The sequence below is a fragment of the Centruroides vittatus genome, unplaced genomic scaffold (assembly GCF_030686945.1).
Source record: "Centruroides vittatus isolate TY-2023 unplaced genomic scaffold, ASM3068694v2 contig_726, whole genome shotgun sequence".
Lineage (NCBI taxonomy): Eukaryota > Metazoa > Arthropoda > Arachnida > Scorpiones > Buthidae > Centruroides > Centruroides vittatus.
The window spans coordinates 133,440-153,684 of record NW_027122463.1 but is presented as its reverse complement, the minus strand read 5'-3'; the positions used below and the strand labels follow the sequence as shown (position 1 = coordinate 153,684).

The 20,245-nt window shown below is 32.8% G+C and overlaps 1 protein-coding gene across 1 annotated transcript; it reads left to right on the top strand.

Moving 5' to 3' along the window:
* The first annotated feature begins 1,803 nt into the window (after nucleotides 1-1,803).
* Nucleotides 1,804-17,033, top strand: LOC136980812 (sperm-specific sodium:proton exchanger-like). Its single transcript, XM_067277002.1, has 21 exons — nucleotides 1,804-1,954; nucleotides 4,274-4,528; nucleotides 4,610-4,750; nucleotides 4,829-5,216; nucleotides 5,322-5,465; nucleotides 5,542-5,713; nucleotides 5,921-6,002; nucleotides 6,075-6,253; nucleotides 6,336-6,482; nucleotides 6,554-6,648; nucleotides 7,242-7,302; nucleotides 7,377-7,652; nucleotides 7,726-7,929; nucleotides 7,990-8,175; nucleotides 8,259-8,423; nucleotides 12,511-12,636; nucleotides 13,128-13,226; nucleotides 13,308-13,487; nucleotides 15,877-16,014; nucleotides 16,099-16,296; nucleotides 16,778-17,033. The coding sequence occupies exons 1-21, from the start codon at nucleotides 1,840-1,842 to the stop codon at nucleotides 16,916-16,918; spliced, it is 3,492 nt and encodes a 1,163-aa protein (XP_067133103.1). The 5' UTR covers nucleotides 1,804-1,839; the 3' UTR covers nucleotides 16,919-17,033.
* Nucleotides 17,034-20,245: the final 3,212 nt, after the last annotated feature.

The following is a 20,245-nucleotide window of genomic DNA, read 5'->3' as shown; positions in this document are numbered from 1 at the left end:
TTCGTTTTCATTTTATAAATTCTTCAATACAGTAGAGCGTCGATAAGTGGAACCAATTGGGGACTGGGGTCCTTCCAGTTAATGATTTCTTCCAGTTTCCGACTTTGTACGAAAAAATACATTAACCTGTCCGATGTTCAAATTTTTCTCCGTTGCGTATCGCTTCCTGTTGAATTTTTCTCCGTTGCGTGTCGCTTCGCGTTGAATTTTCGTCGATTTTAAGCCTAACGAAAATTTTTATAATAATCATCGAGGCTATCGTATCGTTAAAAATTATTTCTGCATTTTGTACAAACAAAATAAATATATTAAAGAATATAAAAAACATGAAAATTATACTTTAGAAATAAATTTAGTATCAAAAACATTCGATTCAGCACGACACAGTCCGACTGAAAATCGTTCCACTTTCCGGCCATTCCACTTACCGACGTTCCACTTATCGACGCTCTACTGTATTTCTTTAAAAAAAAATAAATAGGCCTAATTCCTAAATTTAGTAATAAACAGATATAAAAATACATAACTTATTTTTTCAAAGAAATTTGGTACCATGTTCAAAATTCAATAAATAAATTGCTAAGGAAACCAATTATTTGAAGTCACCTATAAGTTCTTCATGAAGTGCTGATAATGGGACCAAATTGGTTCTCTTAACTTGGCAGTTTATTTATTTATTGAACTTGTGTTTTATATTTAAAAAATACAATAAGCAATAAAAATATCCGAAAAATATGAGAAATGTGCTGTATGTCGAATACAAGTAAAGACTAGACCTCACAGGCCCACCAATGGTCGAGCGGATAAAACCACTGAACACGGTTAGTTGATCATGGGTTCGCGCCCACTTAGAGTTTTCCGGGTTTACTTCATACTCGACGTTTTTTTTTACTTTTCCAGCTATTATATATAACAGAGGAAAAGTATGACAATCGGTCAAAAAATGAACCCCAAGATTTTTACATTTTTGGACTCAGGCACCTTGAAACGCCAAGAAATTCAAAAAAAATCGGGGTTTATCATAACATCTAAATAGGGACTAGTTTCTCATAAAAGACCTCCCGGGAGGCATACCCCTCGGCAGACCGCCCAGGCATTGCCGTATACCAATAAAACCAAACAATGGACCTCACAGATCAATACGGTGTACGGGATGGTGTAAGAAACTTGCGCTCTGTACTGTACAGTACATTCGATGTGTCGTCGTTCTCGGACCTGATTTTTCCTAGTGTTATTGATATTGGGAAATTTCCGTTATCGTTATAGTTGATGATAATGTCGCGATACGAAGCAACTTTTAACACTGTTTAGATTCTTAATATACTGTACTCTTCAAAAACTACTAAATGGACCGGGCATCCCTCGACTTCTATCAATAAATTTATAAAGCTATGAATTACAAGTGTCAGTTTTAAATTCATCACGTTTTTGTCTCTTCTATCCTTGTGGGCATCAAGAAGGGCTTTTAGGTTAATCGTAGGTTCGATCAAGCGCACAATGAGGTAGCCGGTTGATGAGAGAAGGGATACATCAGGGACAAACCCTCTCAAAAAATTCCTGGGGCTTTTGGATTACCCGAATTAGGTCGGAAGGCATCTCTTAGTGACCACAGTGCGGGAAAAAATAATAATACAACAAATCTCTCTTCATTTATATGATAAAGTTTCAAGTTATATTAGGATTAAAGCTTCAAACATATTTGAAAAAAAATGATTTTATTTACCGATTTAAGTAAAAACACCACGACAAGTATTCTGTCAAGATATAATCTGTTTTAACTTAATTACAGGTAACCTATAAAACAAGTGTAAAAAAAGTAAAGAGTCTTTTGGCTTCAAAATGTACAATTTTTCTGAATGGAATGATACTGGAAGGAACCATGACGCTAGCATTGTTAATCCCAAGATGCAACCATATAGTATTTTGTTTTTATTTGTTAGCATTGCTCTCGGAGGTGAGAACATACATTCATTATTTTTTAAAATTTAAGGTTTTTATATAAGTTGAATATATATTTAATTATAACAGATTTACATTTTTTGATATTACCAAAGGTTTTTTAAATTATAATCATTATCGACATCGAATAATAATTGGAAACCAGAAATTTACAGTATCAGTTTATATTATTATAAATAAATGTCAATAAAGTATTATAAAATATAGGCTTCAACAAGTGTCGGATTACCGAAAGATTTCAGAAATATTTTAGTACAGTCCACGCGCGATGACATGACTCTCTAGTTCTTTAATAAGCTTAAACAGAAAAAAAAATTAAAAGAATGGCAACAGGTTAGTTCTAGAATTGCACAGTTACCAGATAATAAATATAGAAGACCAAATGCCCTAATATTGAATAATCATCAATCAAAAGATAATGAACACAATAAATTAGAATTGCAACTATTAAAACAAATGAATGGATTTCAACTGTATATTTTAAATGGACGATTAAAGAGTGACTGTTCATCCGAATTTACTTGTATCACAAATAGTGAAAAAGCTGTGATAGACTTAATAATCTGTTCCAATATGATGATGGTTTTGTGTTCGAATATTGAAGTTTTAAATTGTAATATAGCTAGTCAACAAAACCAGGTAACAGATGGTTTTGTTGTCTCAATTAATCGAGAATATAAGACTAAACCCTTAACACACAAAAGAATAGAATATAATTATCAGGAGTTTCAATTGAAAATTTGTGATAAAATTAAAATTCCAGCAATTTCATCGGTAAATGGAAAATAAGTATAAATACAATTGGAGAGAATAAGGAGGAATTTATTAGAATAAGAACTGGAAAATAATAAGAAAATGTGCTGTTTTAAGAAACCTTGGTATGATCTTAGATGTTATATACTAAACTGACAGAAAAATAGAGCTTTAGTGCAATTTAGAAAAGAATCAAGAGAAGAAAATTTAATAATTTATAAGAAATGTGAAACAATGCATTTTAATTTATTGAGAGCCAAGAAAGCTAGATATTTTAAAAATTTAGAGCAACAGTTATTGACAAAACAAAATGATTATTTCTTCTGGTCAACAAAACAAAGCTTTCGAAGGAAGAACGTAGTACGTTAATTGTAAGTTAATCATTTTATATATTTTGTTTTTTGCACCGTGTTACTGTAAACCTGCTAAAGAAAGACCTTGAGGTCCGAAACACAAATATAGTGTGTACAGTGAACAATAAAGATTGTTTTTTCTGAATAAGTTTTCCTCAATTTGCAGAAACGGAACACCAATACAATAAGTCCTAATAATACGATATGCCCTAGTAGACGTTTATATAATAAATTGTATAAAATAAGGACACAAAGGCATATGAATTAATAAAAGCTTAAAATGTTTGAAATACAAGGTGTGGCAGAAAAGTAATGAGATTGGCATCACTGAGAGCGATTTGGCAACATGTAGACTTCCCTTTAACGTAGCTCGTATGCCAGTCCCTCCTAGATACTCAGTAACAGTTTCACACTCGTGCGGTAACTATGCGATCCTAGAGAGCGTGATAAGTGAAAGTTTTGTTTTTATATTGCGTTACGAAAAATGTAATAGCGAAATTTGGAGTTGTCATCAAATTTTGTGTTGGTGAACCCGCGAGGTTGACTTACGAAAAGTTGCAACCGGCCTAAGAAAAACATTTCTTATCATAAGCACAAGTTTTTCGGTGGCACAAAGCATTTCTTGGAGGGCCTAGAAGCAGAAGACGAACCTCGCTCAGGAAGGCATTCAACATTGAGAACTGCGGAAAATGTGGAACGAGTGAGGGTTCTTGTGAGGTCAGACCGTCGACTAACATTGAGTGTTTCGAATCAGACAGGACATTGCGAACACTCAGATGCTCCACCATGAAAACTCCTCCTGTCACACTGCCATCTCCATCAACCAGTTTTTGATAGAAAAGGAATTTCCTGTGGTTCCCCAGGCACCCTGTTTGCCTGTTCTCAGTCCGGGTGATTTTATTTTGTTCCTCAAGATCAAAATCCATTCGAAAGGACGTCATCTTGGTATTGTCGATAACTTCCAAAGGAGCATAACCGCGTTGCTGCAGGCGATTCCAGTTGAAGCCTTCTAGCACTGCAACGAAGACTGGCAACAATGCCTCCGCCGATGCATAGCTGCCGAAGAAAACTAATATGAAGGGAATAACATCAATGTATAAAAATTTTAAATAAAATTGTTTAAAAAAAATTGTCTACTTTTCTGCCACACCTTGTATACTTAAAAGCATTAATAGAATTTACATATTAACTTTTAAACACATTTCCAGCTCTAGTGCGATTTTTATTGAAGAAAATTCGTCTGCCTTACACAGTTGTATTATTAGTTTGTGGTGCTCTGTTTGGTTTGGCTTCCTCCAAATTCTCCAGCCTCGAAAAATACACGCAGATTACAAGAATAGATCCTCACGTTATTCTGCACGTCTTTTTACCCATCCTCATCTTCGAATCTGCTTTCGCTCTCGATGCTCATACTTTTCTAAGATGTTTCGCTCAATGTCTAATCCTCTCTGTTCCTGGATTGAGTAAGTCTCTCATTCGTTTATTTATCTATTTCGAAAAATTAGTTAGTTCAGTTAAAGATAATGAATTACTGTGTCTTTCAGTTGTTTCTTCTGCATTAACTGCCGTGTTATCTTATAAAATATTTTCCGAATATCAGTGGAATTGGGCCACTTCTTTTCTTTTTGGCTCCATTCTCAGTGCTACAGATCCCGTTGCTGTAGTAGCGTTGCTTCGAGAGTTGGGTAAGTTTTATATTGTTTATATTTATAATATAAAAGTACAAAGACTATCGAGTTTTTATTTTATTTTATTTGTTATAGGAGCATCGAAATCGTTATCCACTCTTATCGAAGGTGAATCGTTACTAAACGATGGTTCTGCAATTGTAGCGTACGACATCTTAAGAGAATTAGTAGTACCAGGAACTACTGTAACAGCTACGCAGATTTTCTTGAAATTTTGTCAGATTGCTTTAGGTGGACCAGCGCTTGGTTTTACAGTCGGAAAATTAGCAGTGTTCTGCCTTTCGCATATATTTAACGATGCCGTTATTGAAATCACAGTAACGTTAAGCGCTGCATATTTGACATACTACCTTGCAGAAGTTGTGTTACATGTTTCTGGATTGTTGGCAGTTGTCATTTTGGGTGTTGTTATAAGTGCTGAGAAAGCTAGCATTAGTCCCGAAGTTGAAGGATTTGTTCACAGGTAAAGCCTTCAAGTAATTTTTATAATACTTGCACTAAAATATTTATATTTATCAACATAAAATTTATTAAAATTGTCTAAACACGTTTCTCTTAAATTTTACAGATTTTGGGAGATGCTATCTTACTTAGCAAACACGGTAATTTTTATAGTAGTGGGCCTAGTTATAACGGAAAGAGCAGCAAGTCATATAGAAGGACAAGATTGGTTTCTTATTATACTGACATATATTGGCGCTACATTTTTCAGGTACATACATTTATCATTATAATTTAGTTTTAAATTGTAGACATATCAATATATGTGTATATATGTTTTCATTTAGATTAGTAATGATAGTGCTGTTTAGCCCTGTACTCTCTAGACTTGGTTACGGATTAAAATGGCAAGAAGTAATTATTATGACTTGGGGAGGTCTTAGAGGGGCAGTTGGTCTAGCTCTAGCCCTCTTAGTAGCGCAACAAGAAGGCATAGACCCAGAATTAGTCGGGCATAAGGTAAATATTTATTTCTGTTACATGTTTGAATTATAAATTATACCATAAATTATTCTGCAATTTGTTTTACTTCAGTAACATTATCTTTAAAATTTTGTTTTTTTTTCTTATCTAATGACAAACGAGACATTTTTCATTAAACTTATAATTATTAGTTGGTTTCTGAGATCCTTTAAATTAAGAAATATGCATGATTTTTGAAATTAGATCCTAATACATGTTGCTGGAATCGTGACATTGACTCTACTGTTTAATGCTACCACTATTAAGCCTTTGTTAAAATTGTTAGGTAAGATGATATTAGGGTTAACATAATGATGAATGGCAATAAAGTAAAAATAAACTTTCTTTTATTTTATAGGTATGAGTGATATTTCACACATTACACGAGGCAATATGGCTATTGCTGTACAACATTTGAAGGAAGTGAGAGAAAATTCATTACACGCTCAGAGAAATGCACCGCTTGTTGCTGATGCCGACTGGAAATTTATTGAGAAGTTTACGATTATCGAAGATCCTTACGGAAGAGCTACTAAGGTAATATAAAATTTTGGTTAAGGTAATATATAAGTTTTTCTGCAGATTAGATAACAGTTAAGAATAATTCTATTTGCAAAAGGATGCGAATAAAGATACTATGGCCTTTATTCCTTTGAGACAAAGTACGTGTCCAGATTGTAATAGTTCTCACGTAATAGAGCCTAGTGCTAAAGAACTTGAAGAAATGAGTAAAGAAGCCAATTTGAGAATGTTAGCTGCTCAGAAAGTAAACATAATAAAGATAATTTATAATTTAAAAAATTGTTTGAACCACTCTTAAATAATGTAATTTTACAGGTAAGTTATTGGAGACAGTTCAATCACGGTTTATTAGGACAAGACACAGTTCTCGCTCTTGTTGGAGCTGCTGATGATGCTGCTGATAGAGGAGGGTATGGAGTTAATAAATTTTACTATAGTGTTTTAAAAATAGTTTAACGCTAACATAATAAAATCATTCGTAACAAATAAGAAATTTTGACAAAAATAGAAATACTACAGTTACACATCTTTTGTTTTACCTTTATTATTCATAAATAATCATATTAGGTATACAGGGTATGGCAAATCCTCTTCGGACGTATCTAATCCTAGTTGTCATGAAGGATAATATTATTATCATACTGGCACTGACGTTCACCGATACCAGTTACGGCGGATAATAGCTTATTGAATTAGATCGTGAAAGCAAAATACCACCTCGCTTTAGCATTTTACTAACATCGTTTGAATAAGATATAGGTATACTTTATAATGTAAAATGTTTTCTAGATGAATGATCTAGCACAGTGTATTTATTTTCCAATGTTGTAAGATTATTGTTGTGATTTAGCAAAAGACAGAAGTAATCGTTAATTATAAAAAAATATATTAAATTTAATGCAATTCGAATCACTTCTAATAAAGAAATATGTCTTGAAATGTAATAAAGTGTTTTTTTTTTCATAAATTTAATTAACTGAAAATTAATTAATTTATTTTTTAGGCATTTATCCGTAGAAGACTTGAGATATCATTGGCAAATTAGTGGCATATATACCTGTTTGGTAAACATAAATCTATTTTTATTTCAAATTTTCAACACGAATTCATTCTCTAATATATAATTTGACTATTGTAGATTAAACTCTTAAGACATCGCATTACACCCCGAAATCAAACGCAGTCCGAAAGAAAGCATATAAAAGAATATCACAGACATCTTAATAAATTGGTGACAAGTGATATCTTTCAGACATTTGTGTATTTGGTTCTATTCTTTAATGTTATCTTGATAATTATGGAAATAATATCGTATGCCAATCCACAAAGTGTTCGATATGGTTTTGGAATAAGTGGATTAATATTTGTTAACTGTTGTTTCGTTGTATTTTATGTCTTCGAGATGGTCTTGAAGGTAAACAGAGGATATCAGATACAAAATTTCCCATTAAATAAAACATTAAAAGATATGAAATGCTCTCTCATAGGTTATCGGTTTAGGATTTTGGAACTATTGGAACAACCGTTGGAACAAACTGGATTTTATAATATTAATTCTTCAATTAGCCGATATGTTCGTAGATATATGTTTCCACTACTATCAACGATATGACAGTCGTCCCACGACTTACCTTATTGTATCAAGAAGTTTTAGACTCATTAGAATCACAAGGATATTTAGAATATTCAAGGTGAGTTATCTTGTCTTCTGAGTTTATTCAACCTCGACTGATCTTAACATTTTCTTACAGTGTTTGATAACTTGCCTCGCTAACTTCGTAAACGGTCGTATTAACGTGCAGTTTTACGCCGGATTTGATATATGTTGTGGGTTTTTAATTGGCCAAGAAGAAGTAATGAAAGTGTTAGACTCCATATCTAGCTATCCACCCATTACTAATCAGTTGAAGAAGATTTGTGAAGAAACTAGACTGCAAGTACGTCTTTGCTCTCCGGATGATTTATACCAGGGTTTTATACTATATCTCGTAAATTATCTTCAATTTGTTTGCTTCTGTAGATTTTAAAAGAACTTTCTCAACTGCAAGGAGAACATCCGGGTGTTGCTGTTGCTGTTAAAACTCGTCACGCTTCTCGACAGACTCTTAATGATCTAGGAACGGAATTAAATGGATTAAAAGAATTGGGACTTCTAGAAGATGGCGTTTATATTAAATTAAATTCGGTAAGTAAAGTTACATTTTTAATAATTAAGATCTAGTTTCAGCGAATATAATTGTATAAATAAAAATACAATTTAGGTAATAATAAAAGTATCGCAACGCCAATCTGTGTGTCCTACTATAAACATGAAAACTATAAAAACTAATCAGAAGATATAGGCCTAATTTATTCCTGTATAATAACATTTTTAAACTTTTCGTGTATTTGATGGCGGTTAAGGCGACATCCTACCGCTTTGGGGACCCGAGATCGAATTTGAAGGAGCAATGCAACATTGATTAATAATAATAGGCGTGTCCTAAACCAGTTTTTCTAATATCAAAGTTGAAGCCAACTAAATTAGCAGAGTTTAACGTGCACTGCCTGAGACCGCACATGTGGTTGTTTTAAACGATTCTTGACGTTTTTATCAGTTATGACGTTGAACGTGAACGTCCTCTCCCGAACCTGCGGTGTAGATTTTACACAGAACGTTAGAAACATGTCCGCCATATTTGTGTTTTCGTGTGAAGCCGAAGCAGAATCCGGAGCTGTTTTGTTTTGCTACAGAATAACTAGTATTAACCATGACGTGGTTGTTTTGATCAATCAAGTGCATTAATGCAGAAATTTCATTTCAACTGTACGAGATATCTCAAAAACTGACAATGATCAACTCTATCAATAACGTGGCAAACCTACTACGGTATATCTAGATTTTTGTTCTTTTAAACCATTGATTCTCAAAGTGGGGGTCGCGACCCCTAAGGGGGTCGTGAAAAATATTTGGGGGGTCGCTGAAAAATTGATGCCAAATCAATTTTTTTTTCAAATATTTTATAAATTTACTATAGATTCATGTTTAGAAATAATAGAAATAAAAAATATATAAAATAATTTTTACTTAAATAAATTGCACATATAAATAATAAAAACAATATAAATATTTAAATACGAGCCTAAATATAATATTCATAAATTTGTGCGCTATCGGGGAATCCCCCGAGTTCCACTCTCCGCCTAAACTATGATAGAACAGCGTTGTCATTTGGAACGATGTCCGCTAGCAGCGTTGCGTCTGTAGGCAAGTCGAGTTAGAAATACAGTAGAGCGTCGATTATCCGAAAACCGATCAACCGAAAGCGTTTCAGTCGGCAATTTTGAATTTCCGCTAGTGCTGTGGCTGCAATATTTGGCTATGTCTTGGGATACTCCGATATTATTTTAGTTGATATGCGTTTTTAGCTGGCAGCCTGGCGCGACCATGAGAGGGTACTTAAGGACGCGCCAGTATTTGAACGAGACTTTTTTCCCATCGTGAATGGTAAGTTACGCTTGTTTTTCCGAGGACTGTGTTGTGCTGAATTGGAACGTTTTGAGACTAGATAAACTTCCGAAATATAATGTTTTTTGTTTTTATATTTTTTAATATATTTATTTTGTTTGTGAAAAATAAAGAAATAATTTTTAAAAAAATTTCGTTAGTCTTAACATTGACAAAATTCAACGCAAAGCGACACGCAACGGAGAGAAATTTCAACATGGAATTGATTAATTAAACAAAAATTAACTCGTCCTGAATTTAAATTAACCCCCCTCCCTCTGGGATGTTTTTCTACACATACTCATTCTTCGGGGGTCCTTTGAAATTTTTAAGTGCAAAAGGGGGTCGCGGACCAAAAAGTTTGAGAAACTGTTTTAAAAGACTCTAAAAAAGCTCTATATATTATACAATAATATAATATGAATTACATGTTATGTTGTCTATATTACGTCGTCATGTTTCATTTTTGTTAGGCTTATAGTGTTGTTACTTTGCAGAGAAACCTATTTCGCATAATTGGCATCACTTTTTTTGTATTTTGTATAAGTAAATAAATAATAATGCTGTCACGTTTTGATAAACCAAGATGGCGGCCGCTGGCTTAAAATTTTGACTGGTAGACACCACCTGTAATTATTCTTATCTCCAAACATCTGAACTGGATACGCTATGCCCCCGTCTCACCACTGATAAAACATTAGAATAGTGTTGAGTTTTACTGGAAATTTTGACATATATTTATTACTACGTGATTTATTACTGTTTGGTGGTGTCGCACTCCTCCTTCCCTCCTTCAAAGTCGTCCATATCGTTTGTTGGAAAACGACAAAGATATCTTAGCGAACTAGTTCTAAAATCCCAACGACTCAAATAATTTTTTCCTCTATTGTCCTCGTCTACTAATGTACTTCAAAATTTATTTTCCTTTTGGAGAAGATTTGACAGCATTCTGACTAAACTCGAGGATTTAGCTACTAAATTTGAATGGCCGACAAATTTACATAAAGACTTTGAACATTGTCTCATTAATGTGGAGAAGGTGGAAGAACTATCTAACTTCAAATGTGTTTTCTACTACTCAGACTTCCTTTTTTTTTTTTTTTATAGGCTTATCTCTTAGATTCATCGTCTAATGAACGTCGGCGAAATAATAGTGTTATCGCCGTATTAAAGGGTAATTCGTCGGAAGTTCTGTCTTTGGTTTCCGACATTCTATCACCAGAAATGAACGAATTCCGACGTTTTCGTCCATTTCTGGTGATAGAATGCTGCATATCGAGAATGCTGCATTTCTGGTGATAGATCGCTGCATAAAGAAACGGACGAAATGGACGAAAACTAAAAACTTCGTTTTTAGTTTTCGTCCATTTCGTCCGTTTCTTTATGCAGCGAGTGTGTAGCGAAATGACGTCACGAGCAGTGTTGGCCAATTAGAAACCAGTTTCAGTGTGTTCGCTGTGAAGCGCTGCATAAAGAAACGCGGGGTTTGCTTATATCTTGCTTAAAAGATTTTTTGAATAAAGGCGTTGGTTCCAATTTATTCCTTTTTCTTGGAATTTTGCAATTAGTTCTAGCTAAGAAACGTAATAAATTATATGGTGGATTCATTGATTTGTCAAGGACGTTTGATACATTAGATCATGATATTTTATGGTCGAAGCTTTCTCGGATAGGTATTTCTTTTTTTATTAATCTGTAAGATTAATAAAAGATTAAGACAATTGTTTTCTGATACTGCCTTTCAAATTGAAGTTAATCGTTGTATTTCAGAAGCTGTAATTGCTAATAAAGGTCTTCCACAGGTTGAACCATTTAGCCCTATTTTGTTTAACTTATTTGTCAATGATCTTTCGGACTTTTTTCATAGTCATAATACTATGGGTATATCTATATCACCAAAAGTAGAACTGAATTGTCTTCTGTCTGCCGAAGATATTGTAATATTTTCGTATTCACCTATTGGCCTTCAGAGGAAACAACCTTCTACAGAATTATTGTAAGTCTAATAAACTGCTTATTAATGAGGTTAAATCCAAAATAATGGTTTTTCGGAGATGGGGCAGAGTGGGAAAAACTGATAAATTTTATTTATCTAACTCTGAGTTAGAGGTTGTCTCATCTTACAAATATTTGGGTATCTGGTTTACTCCACAGGGCTAGTTTTCTTTTCACTTAGACAAATTGTTTTTGAAATATAAACTTTAACTTGGTAATCTAATAAAGCTCATGGTTAGAATGAAGCATTCTTCTACTGAGTCATACTTTCGATTGTGTGATTCCTTGATACTCTCAAGTTTGGGATTTATGTTTTCTATTTGAAAACCATCTTTTGTCGATAAATTGGAAAGGTTTCAACTGAGATTTATCAAATCGATCTATATCTATTTACAATGATGAATAACAATGTTTGTATTTAATAATGTTGCTACGAATTATGTAACCACTTTGTAAATGCGAAAGCTACAACAAATAAATGTTTCTGATTGATTGATTGATTGATTTTTTACATACAGATGACTATAAAATCCTTGTAGGACTTTAATAAATTTGAATGTCCCCGTGGATCAGGGAGCTTCCCAACATAAGAACTTTTCTTAATCATCTTTTAATTTAAAAAATCATGTGACTTCCAGTCTAAACCGGAAGTTTACAATGCATAATCGAGGTCTCGGCCCCCTATTTTGAATTATATATAAATATATATAAATTCAGTCATTTTACCTATTAATTTTGCCATTTTTTCTGGAACTTTGAATTAAAGAATTTTCTTTCTTTTGGAAACTAGATAATTGAGAAACGAATGAAAAAATTACTAAATGCACCTACGAGTATGCTTCCTGCACCACCCATTGAGTTATTAAAGAACGTCGATTGGATCGCCGGGAATGAAGCAGTTTTTAATTTTATCGTGGTAATATTATTAATACATATATATTTTAATAAAAATACGAAAACATTATATATAAATTTTAATTATTATTTTCTCGGTGATATCAGGAAAGTCTTTATGAAAAGTTTTCAATATAGTGTTGTTAGTTGCATAATTTATTATTGGGTAAGATCAAAGGATATTTTGCTACTTTCAACTGTTTAAAAAATTGAAATAAATAGTTGATTTTTCAATAAATTTTGTGTAGGTTTATTTAGAATTCAAAGCAATTTATAATAAGAAACAAGACAAAGACACTTACAAATCATAGGTTTTAGAATAAATTTTAAAGCCACTTGTCTTAATTTTAAATGGAATACAGTATATAACAACAATGCTGATTTTTCTGCGTGTATCAAGTCATAGAATTTCAAAATTTATTAATCTAAAGTTTTATATACTGACTTTAAAATTCTACACTAAATTAAATTAACTAATTTATAGATTTATAACAGTTTATAATTAATTTCCAGGAAAGAGCCGAAGTTATTTGTTTTTCCAAAGGATGCACTATAGAGGAAGCTGGAGACGAACCTTCGGGAATTTACGTTATAACCGTCGGTCTCGTAAAGGTTGTTAATCTTATTACTGTTAATAGCATTTATTTTAAAATGCATAATGCGTAATGTTCTTATTTCTAAATATATTTTAAGGTTGTCGGAAGAATCGAACCAACTCAAGATGGAAGTTTATTAAACGTCGATTCTTTCCATTGGTTTCCGAATCAGCAAGAACTAGAGGACTATCTGACAGTGGGTAAACTATTAGGAGAATTAGGAATTTTGACAGGGAAGCCAAGGAGCACTTCGGCAATCGCTGATACTGAAGTGCAGGTCAGTAAAATTCCATTTTTATAGGTTATTATATTTTAACTAGTAATTGTAGCTGTGATTTAATTGTAATATCCTTATATAGGGCTTATAATAAACTATTTTGATAGTTTATTATATATAAGGATATTTTAATTTTAATAGGAATCTTTAGATAATTTGTAAAAATTCGTACAATTAAATTACAAAAATGCTTCAAAATATGCTAAAAGATTATTAGTAAAATCTATCTTATGCAAAACATCATTTGCATTTACTTTATGTAGGTTATCAATGAATCAACTTACATAATTAATCTTATAACTTGCAAGATATCCTTTTTTTTTTTTTTTTAAGTATTAGATTTTGAAAGTTATGAGAAAGTGTCAGATTTGGTGTAAATTAAAAACTCTCAAATCTCTCTTCAGATCTGAATTTTTTGCTTAGTTTCTCAAGATAAAATTTAGACCATAATTTGAAATTTACTAACTACACTTATACAAGGTATAATAGTTAATACGTGGTACGATCCAAAAGTTCGGGGACTGCAAGAACAACCTCCAACATTAAATTTTGTCGGCGTTTAGGTAAAACACCTACGGAGACTTTAAAATTGCTAAGAAAGGTGTACGGTGATTCTACCATGGCCAAGTCGAAATGTTGGATATTGTTCTTGAAACTCCACTTTTATTACGTCGCAGAACAAAGGTAACCATCTCCGGAAAAAAACAGCAGCGCTCGCGGTTTAATCACATGACATGGGTGAAATTAACCTGAACGAACACGTAGAGGTGGTTTGGTAGAATCCATTTCATACGCTGTAACTTCAAATACATGCTTTTGTTGCCATAGATTACTGCAGTCCTCGAACTTTTGGATCGTACCACGTATATATGTTAAAAAGTTCAGATACAGTTCAAATAGGTAATAATGCATGCATATCTAAAGTTCAAAGTGTCTGCCACAATGTTTTGATCAAAGGAGAAGCCTTATATCTCCACTCTTCTAAGGTGGTACACACTTTCCATAAGAAAAAACAGTCTGTTCTGGCAGAAATGGTTTCTTCAGAGCCTCAACACTTGTATGGGATTTAGCACAGACCTTAGCTCAAACTTTAACCATGTGAAGTAATTTAATGGGTTCATATTAGGATTGGTTAAAAGAGAAAGTTCCTATGTAGTTTTTGGTACTGTGAACCAAAGCTTAGTCTTGTTGAAAAGTCCAAGTTTGATTTTTAACAGAATTCTTATTCAACGGTTCCACCACTAGATGTGGGATCTATTTTGTCATTCCTGGCATCCACTTTAACCCCTGCTGATACAAAAAAAGTTCTTGCTAAGTGATCTCTACTCAGACCTTAACACCTCCAGGGTTGTGAGCCCTGACTTTGACACTTCCAGGGGGAATATATTTCACTAATTTGGCAGACACAATCATTTTGCATATTAAATTTTTCCTCCACAGTAAGGATTTTTTCATCTGTGAAGAGAATATTTTTCACATCTTTTTGTCAAACCAGCTTTTATTTTGAGCATGCATCAAAATGTGATAGATATCACAGTTTAAAACCTTATGTATGAGATCCATTTTTCAGTGTTAGTAATAATGGTTTGTCTTCAGACATTCATCTGTAAGGCCAGCTTTCTTTGGCATTGGTGAGGATTTCTTATTTGGATCTTCAAAGTCTTCTGTGTGCCTGGAGTCTTTCTATCCTTCACTTCTTGGTCATCTTCAATATTGTTATTGTTCTTGTAACTCTTCATGGTACAGCGTGCCAAGTTTCTTGTAACATTCTTGGGATTTGGAAAAAAAAATTTCAGATTCCACACCTCAAAGAAAAACTTGTAGAATTGTTTCATAGTTTCTTAAGTCCAATGCATATAACTCTACCAATATCCAGAAAAAATTATACTTACTAAAAATAATGAAAACAGTTTTGACAATTTTTAAACCATCAACTTCAGATTAAAACCAGTCAAACATCAACATGAAAATTACAGTTTCTTCATGGCTAATAAAATAAAGACAACAACTTACCTTACAAAGAATTTGAGAGTTTAAATAGCAAATAGAACATGTATGAAAATTTAAATGAAATGCATATCACAGACATGGAAAAACTAATGCAAATTTTGTACCAGAACTTAGTAAACTAGTTACCTTGCCCTTGATCATTAACATACCAGATTTTTAAACAGTTTTGGGTGGATCAAAACAGAAAAAAAACATGCCTAAATTTAACTTTTTTTTTATTCAATAAATAATTATAACTATGTACATAATTACCAGAAATCAAGTAAAAATCGAAAAATGCCCCTTCTCTTACTCTTGAAAATAGTATTTTCATTCATGATGCCAATTAGAAGAATTTTAAGTTGTTTTAAATTTATGCTAATCTTATCTTAATCTTTAGGTGTTCTACATACCTTACAAAGATATGATGGAAGCACTTAACACCTTTAATGATGACCCAAGTTTAGAGTATAAAATGTGGAGGAGTTGTTCCTTAAGGATTGCTAAACATGTTTTACGAAATCATCCAGATTTTCAGGTTATTTATTAATCATTTTTTAAAATCTTTATATATAAATCTAAAAATGAAAATGTTTATAATTTTATAAATTATCATACATAGGAATGGCCTTACAGTAGAATAATCATGTACTTGTCAAGAGCATATATACCGGATACTAAAAAACTGAATATTCTGGATTTGGCATCTGACGTAGAAGATATCATATTAATACAGGGTATGGCTACCGATCCACAGAAAAATGAACTATACAAAGGAATATGTTACATACCTTGTACTGTCAGGACATTAATCTTTCCGGTAAGCAAAATATGCCAAGGTATATCATTTTCTCTTTTTTATTCCTGATGATAAACTGAGGTTGTGAATACAGTAGATGATGAATAAACCTACCGAAGATGTTAAATATTGTATAACTCAAATGGCTAATTACTCAGAATAGGCATCAATAACCTAGTTTCTAATATGATATATAAAAATAATATAATAATTAAAATGTTTTATTCAACAGTTTTATCGACGAATTAAGTTTAATTTTACAGGACAACCTAATTACAGATTAGATTTGTTAAGCCAAATAGAAATAATTATGTTTTAAATATAAAAGTTTAAAATTTCAAAGATTTATCATCCTGTTAATCATAAGTGACAAATCATTTTCAACAGGTTAATTTATATATTTTTAGGGCCTCTCTGTAATTTTAAAATAAGATTAATCTGTAAAACTATAGAATTCTATATACTAGAATTGCTGAAAGTATGTTTTCTTTCCAAATTTTAGCAAGATTGCAAAGTGAAGCCATTGATAGTGTTGATCGGAAGTGTAGACCCAAATCTAGATTGGTCAGGAGAAACTAAATTAAGTCAACTTAAACAATCGTCTATGATCTTGAAGAGCAGAAAGCGCCTATCTAGAATGTAAGGAGACTTGCCAATCATTATTTAAAATCAAGAAAAACTGTATAGAAGTTTACAAATGCAATATAAATTTAACTACAATATACAAAAATATTCTATAAATTGATAAAACATTAAAATGTTTTCAATTTTAAATTTATAAAAATTTATTTTACTTGTAAATTAACCTAAAATATATTGGGTTGGGGAAAAAGAAATCCATTATTTTTACATTTATTTCAAGACTTTATTTAACATGGTTCGGATTGTCCGACTTGGGTCAAATATGCACCGTTTTGTTTTATAATTTGTTGCCATTTTAAAGGTAACTTCATAATGCCTCTCTCATAGAAGCCCTGGTCCCTATTAGTGAAAAACTCGACTAAGCGATTTTCACAATCTTCTCTTGATGCCAATTTCTTATCACTGAGGAAGTTTTGCAATGATAAAAAAGATGGTAATCGCTCAGTGCTAGGTCTGGACTATAAGGTGGATGCATCAAAACTTCCAAACCAAGCTCGTGGAGTTTCTAGTGACTCACTATAGACATGTGTGGCCTGGCGTTGTCCTGATGAAACACAACTCCTCTCCTTTTGACTAATTCTGGCCACTTCTGGTCAATCGCTTGCTTCAAACGGTCCAATTGTTGACAGTAGAGGTCCGAATTTAGTGTTTGGCCATATGGAAGCAGGTCATAGTAGATGATTCCTTTTCAGTTCCACCAAATGCACAGCAAAAACTTCCTGGTCATTAGTCCTGAGGCCGTATTCTGGTCACCGTCTCTGGTCTCTCGTCTCTCACAAGCCGGTCGCTGATTGGCTAATCAAATGATTAGCCAATCAGCAACTAGAATACGGCCCCTGGTTTGGCCACCATTTAAGCCACTTCACCGCACTTTGACCATGATCGTTTTCGCACAATATTGTCGTATGTGACCCATTTCTCATCCCCAGTCACCATCCATTTAAGAAATGAGTTGATTTCATTCCATTTGGCTAAGGCTTTGCAGATGGAAATTTGATCCATCATGTTTTTTTTGCATCAATTCGTGTGGCACCCAAACATTGAGCTTCTTTTTGAATCCAGCTTTATGTAGATGGTTTAAAACTGTTTTGTGGTCAATCTTTAGCTCCTGGGCAATGCTATGACTGCTAACATGTCAGTCTACTTCGATCATTTCCATGATTTTATCAACATTTTCAACGACAGGCCTACCTATGCGAGGTGCATAACATTGAAATTACCAGAACAGAATCAACAAAACCAAAATTGCACATAATTGGCTGTGACAGTATAAGGATCATTCACCATTCACAATTTCAGCCACCTGCCTTGCATTTCCACCTTTACCAAAGCAAAATTGTAAAACATATCAAATTTTCTCTTTGTTAACTTCCATCTTTTACACCCTATAACTCAACTGAATCAACCAATCAAAAAACTGTAAAATAATTTTTTTTTAGTATGGAATGTGACTTTTCCAAAGAGCACAAGTCTGAACTTGTTTGATCAATACTTTACGAGATATATATCACTACAGCCATCTAGCAACAAAATAATGGATTTTTCTCCCCCAACCTATATAGAGATTATCTATTTTTGAAAGCAGGCTAAAGTACTATGTATATCATGAACTTTCTAAAGAGAAACAATTATGTAATTTCTATAAATGATTCTGTATTTTGGTTTCTGAACCATTGCCATGTTAAAGAAAGGAGAGCACTTGTCTTGCCCTCACTGTTGGCATGTTGGTCCAGGTAGCTGAAAATGGCTCACTAGTACACATTACAGTCAGCATGGGTGTATCCAGGGGTGCTTATGGCACTACAGCCCCTTCTTGATACCAGAACAATCATCAGTTTTATTATAGTTATTTTTTATTTTAAAGTAATAATGCATATTGCATGACTTCAGTTAGGCAAGATTAACACACAAAAAAACCTTTTTTATATCCCAGTATGAACAGATTTAGTATAAATTCAAATTTATACTGGTCAATAGCCTGATGAAGACCAGGTTTATGGTCAAAAACATTTGTTTTGTCTAAATCTGTTCATACTGAGATATAAAAAAGTTTTTTGTGTGTTGATTTATCCTTCCCAGGGATTGTGCAAGAAGTTGTTTTAGGTAAGATTAACCAACTAAAGTACTTCTAAGTCAACTGACTAACTGATTAAAACTCTGCAGGCTAATAGGGGATTAGTTACATGATAACTATGGTAACTGTTTTTATCTGCAAGATATTTGAAGTTAACACTAAACTCTAAATATGAATTACCAAATAGTGATCAATGGGTGATAAATGGAATAGCAGCATTTAGCAACAATCAGCATGAACCCTTTTTACAAAAGCAATTTATCTTATGTTGTGGATTCAAATATGTTAAAAAATGAAAAAAACAAAAAGAATCATATATTTCAGTTTTTGAATTTTTGATAAAAAAATTCTAAAACTAACAAGTTATAAATAAATATTCTCCAATACCTCATGCAAATGTTTCAATGTAAAAAAAGCAATCCTTCATATATAAACTCATGAAAATTTGTCACACAACCTACAAAAAGCATTTTCTGCCATAAAAAGTTTTTCACTTAACACTTCTTTAATTAAACCATTTATTTAAAAAAAAGTAACAACCAAATATATCAAAAACACTTATAAATGTTTTGTCTTGATCACTAAATACTATATTACACCGTAATGGTGTTCATCAGTGATCATTCGCTGGTAATCACTATTCAATGACCTGTATTTTGAGTTTAATACTTACTTACTTTTAGCTTGTGTATCCCAAAATTTGCAGATGAAAGAAGTTACCATGGTTATTATATAACTATCTCCTATTATCCTGCAAAGTTCTAACCCAATTGGATGGTAACATCTGAAAATGTTTCCTTGTAACATTGTCTGAAAAACAACAGGAGATATACAGTATATACCTTGGTCTCTCTCAAAATCCTGAATATGCCACTGACAGTTGGTCACCCCTAGTAGAAATGCAAGGGTTATTGACAGCAAAGCAATACATTCAGGAAATTCTGCACCCTCACGAGTGCCTTTCATGAAAAGGCTGCAAACAGCATTTTCCAGCCATGTAGTATTTGGCCACATACAGCCACATTTCCTCAGACTGCCTGTTTCCAGATTTATCACCAGTTTCAGTCATTGATAAGAATGAGAAATTTGCAGTGGCAATTGCAAGATCTGTGGTCCAATTTGTTGCAGGATAGATCTAATACAGTGTCTGTTTGCCTTTATGCTTGACTATATTGTCATGTATTCAGGCAAGAGGAGATTGTACAAGTTTTCTTTAAAAACTGTCCCCTTGCTATGATATTGCAATCACTTATC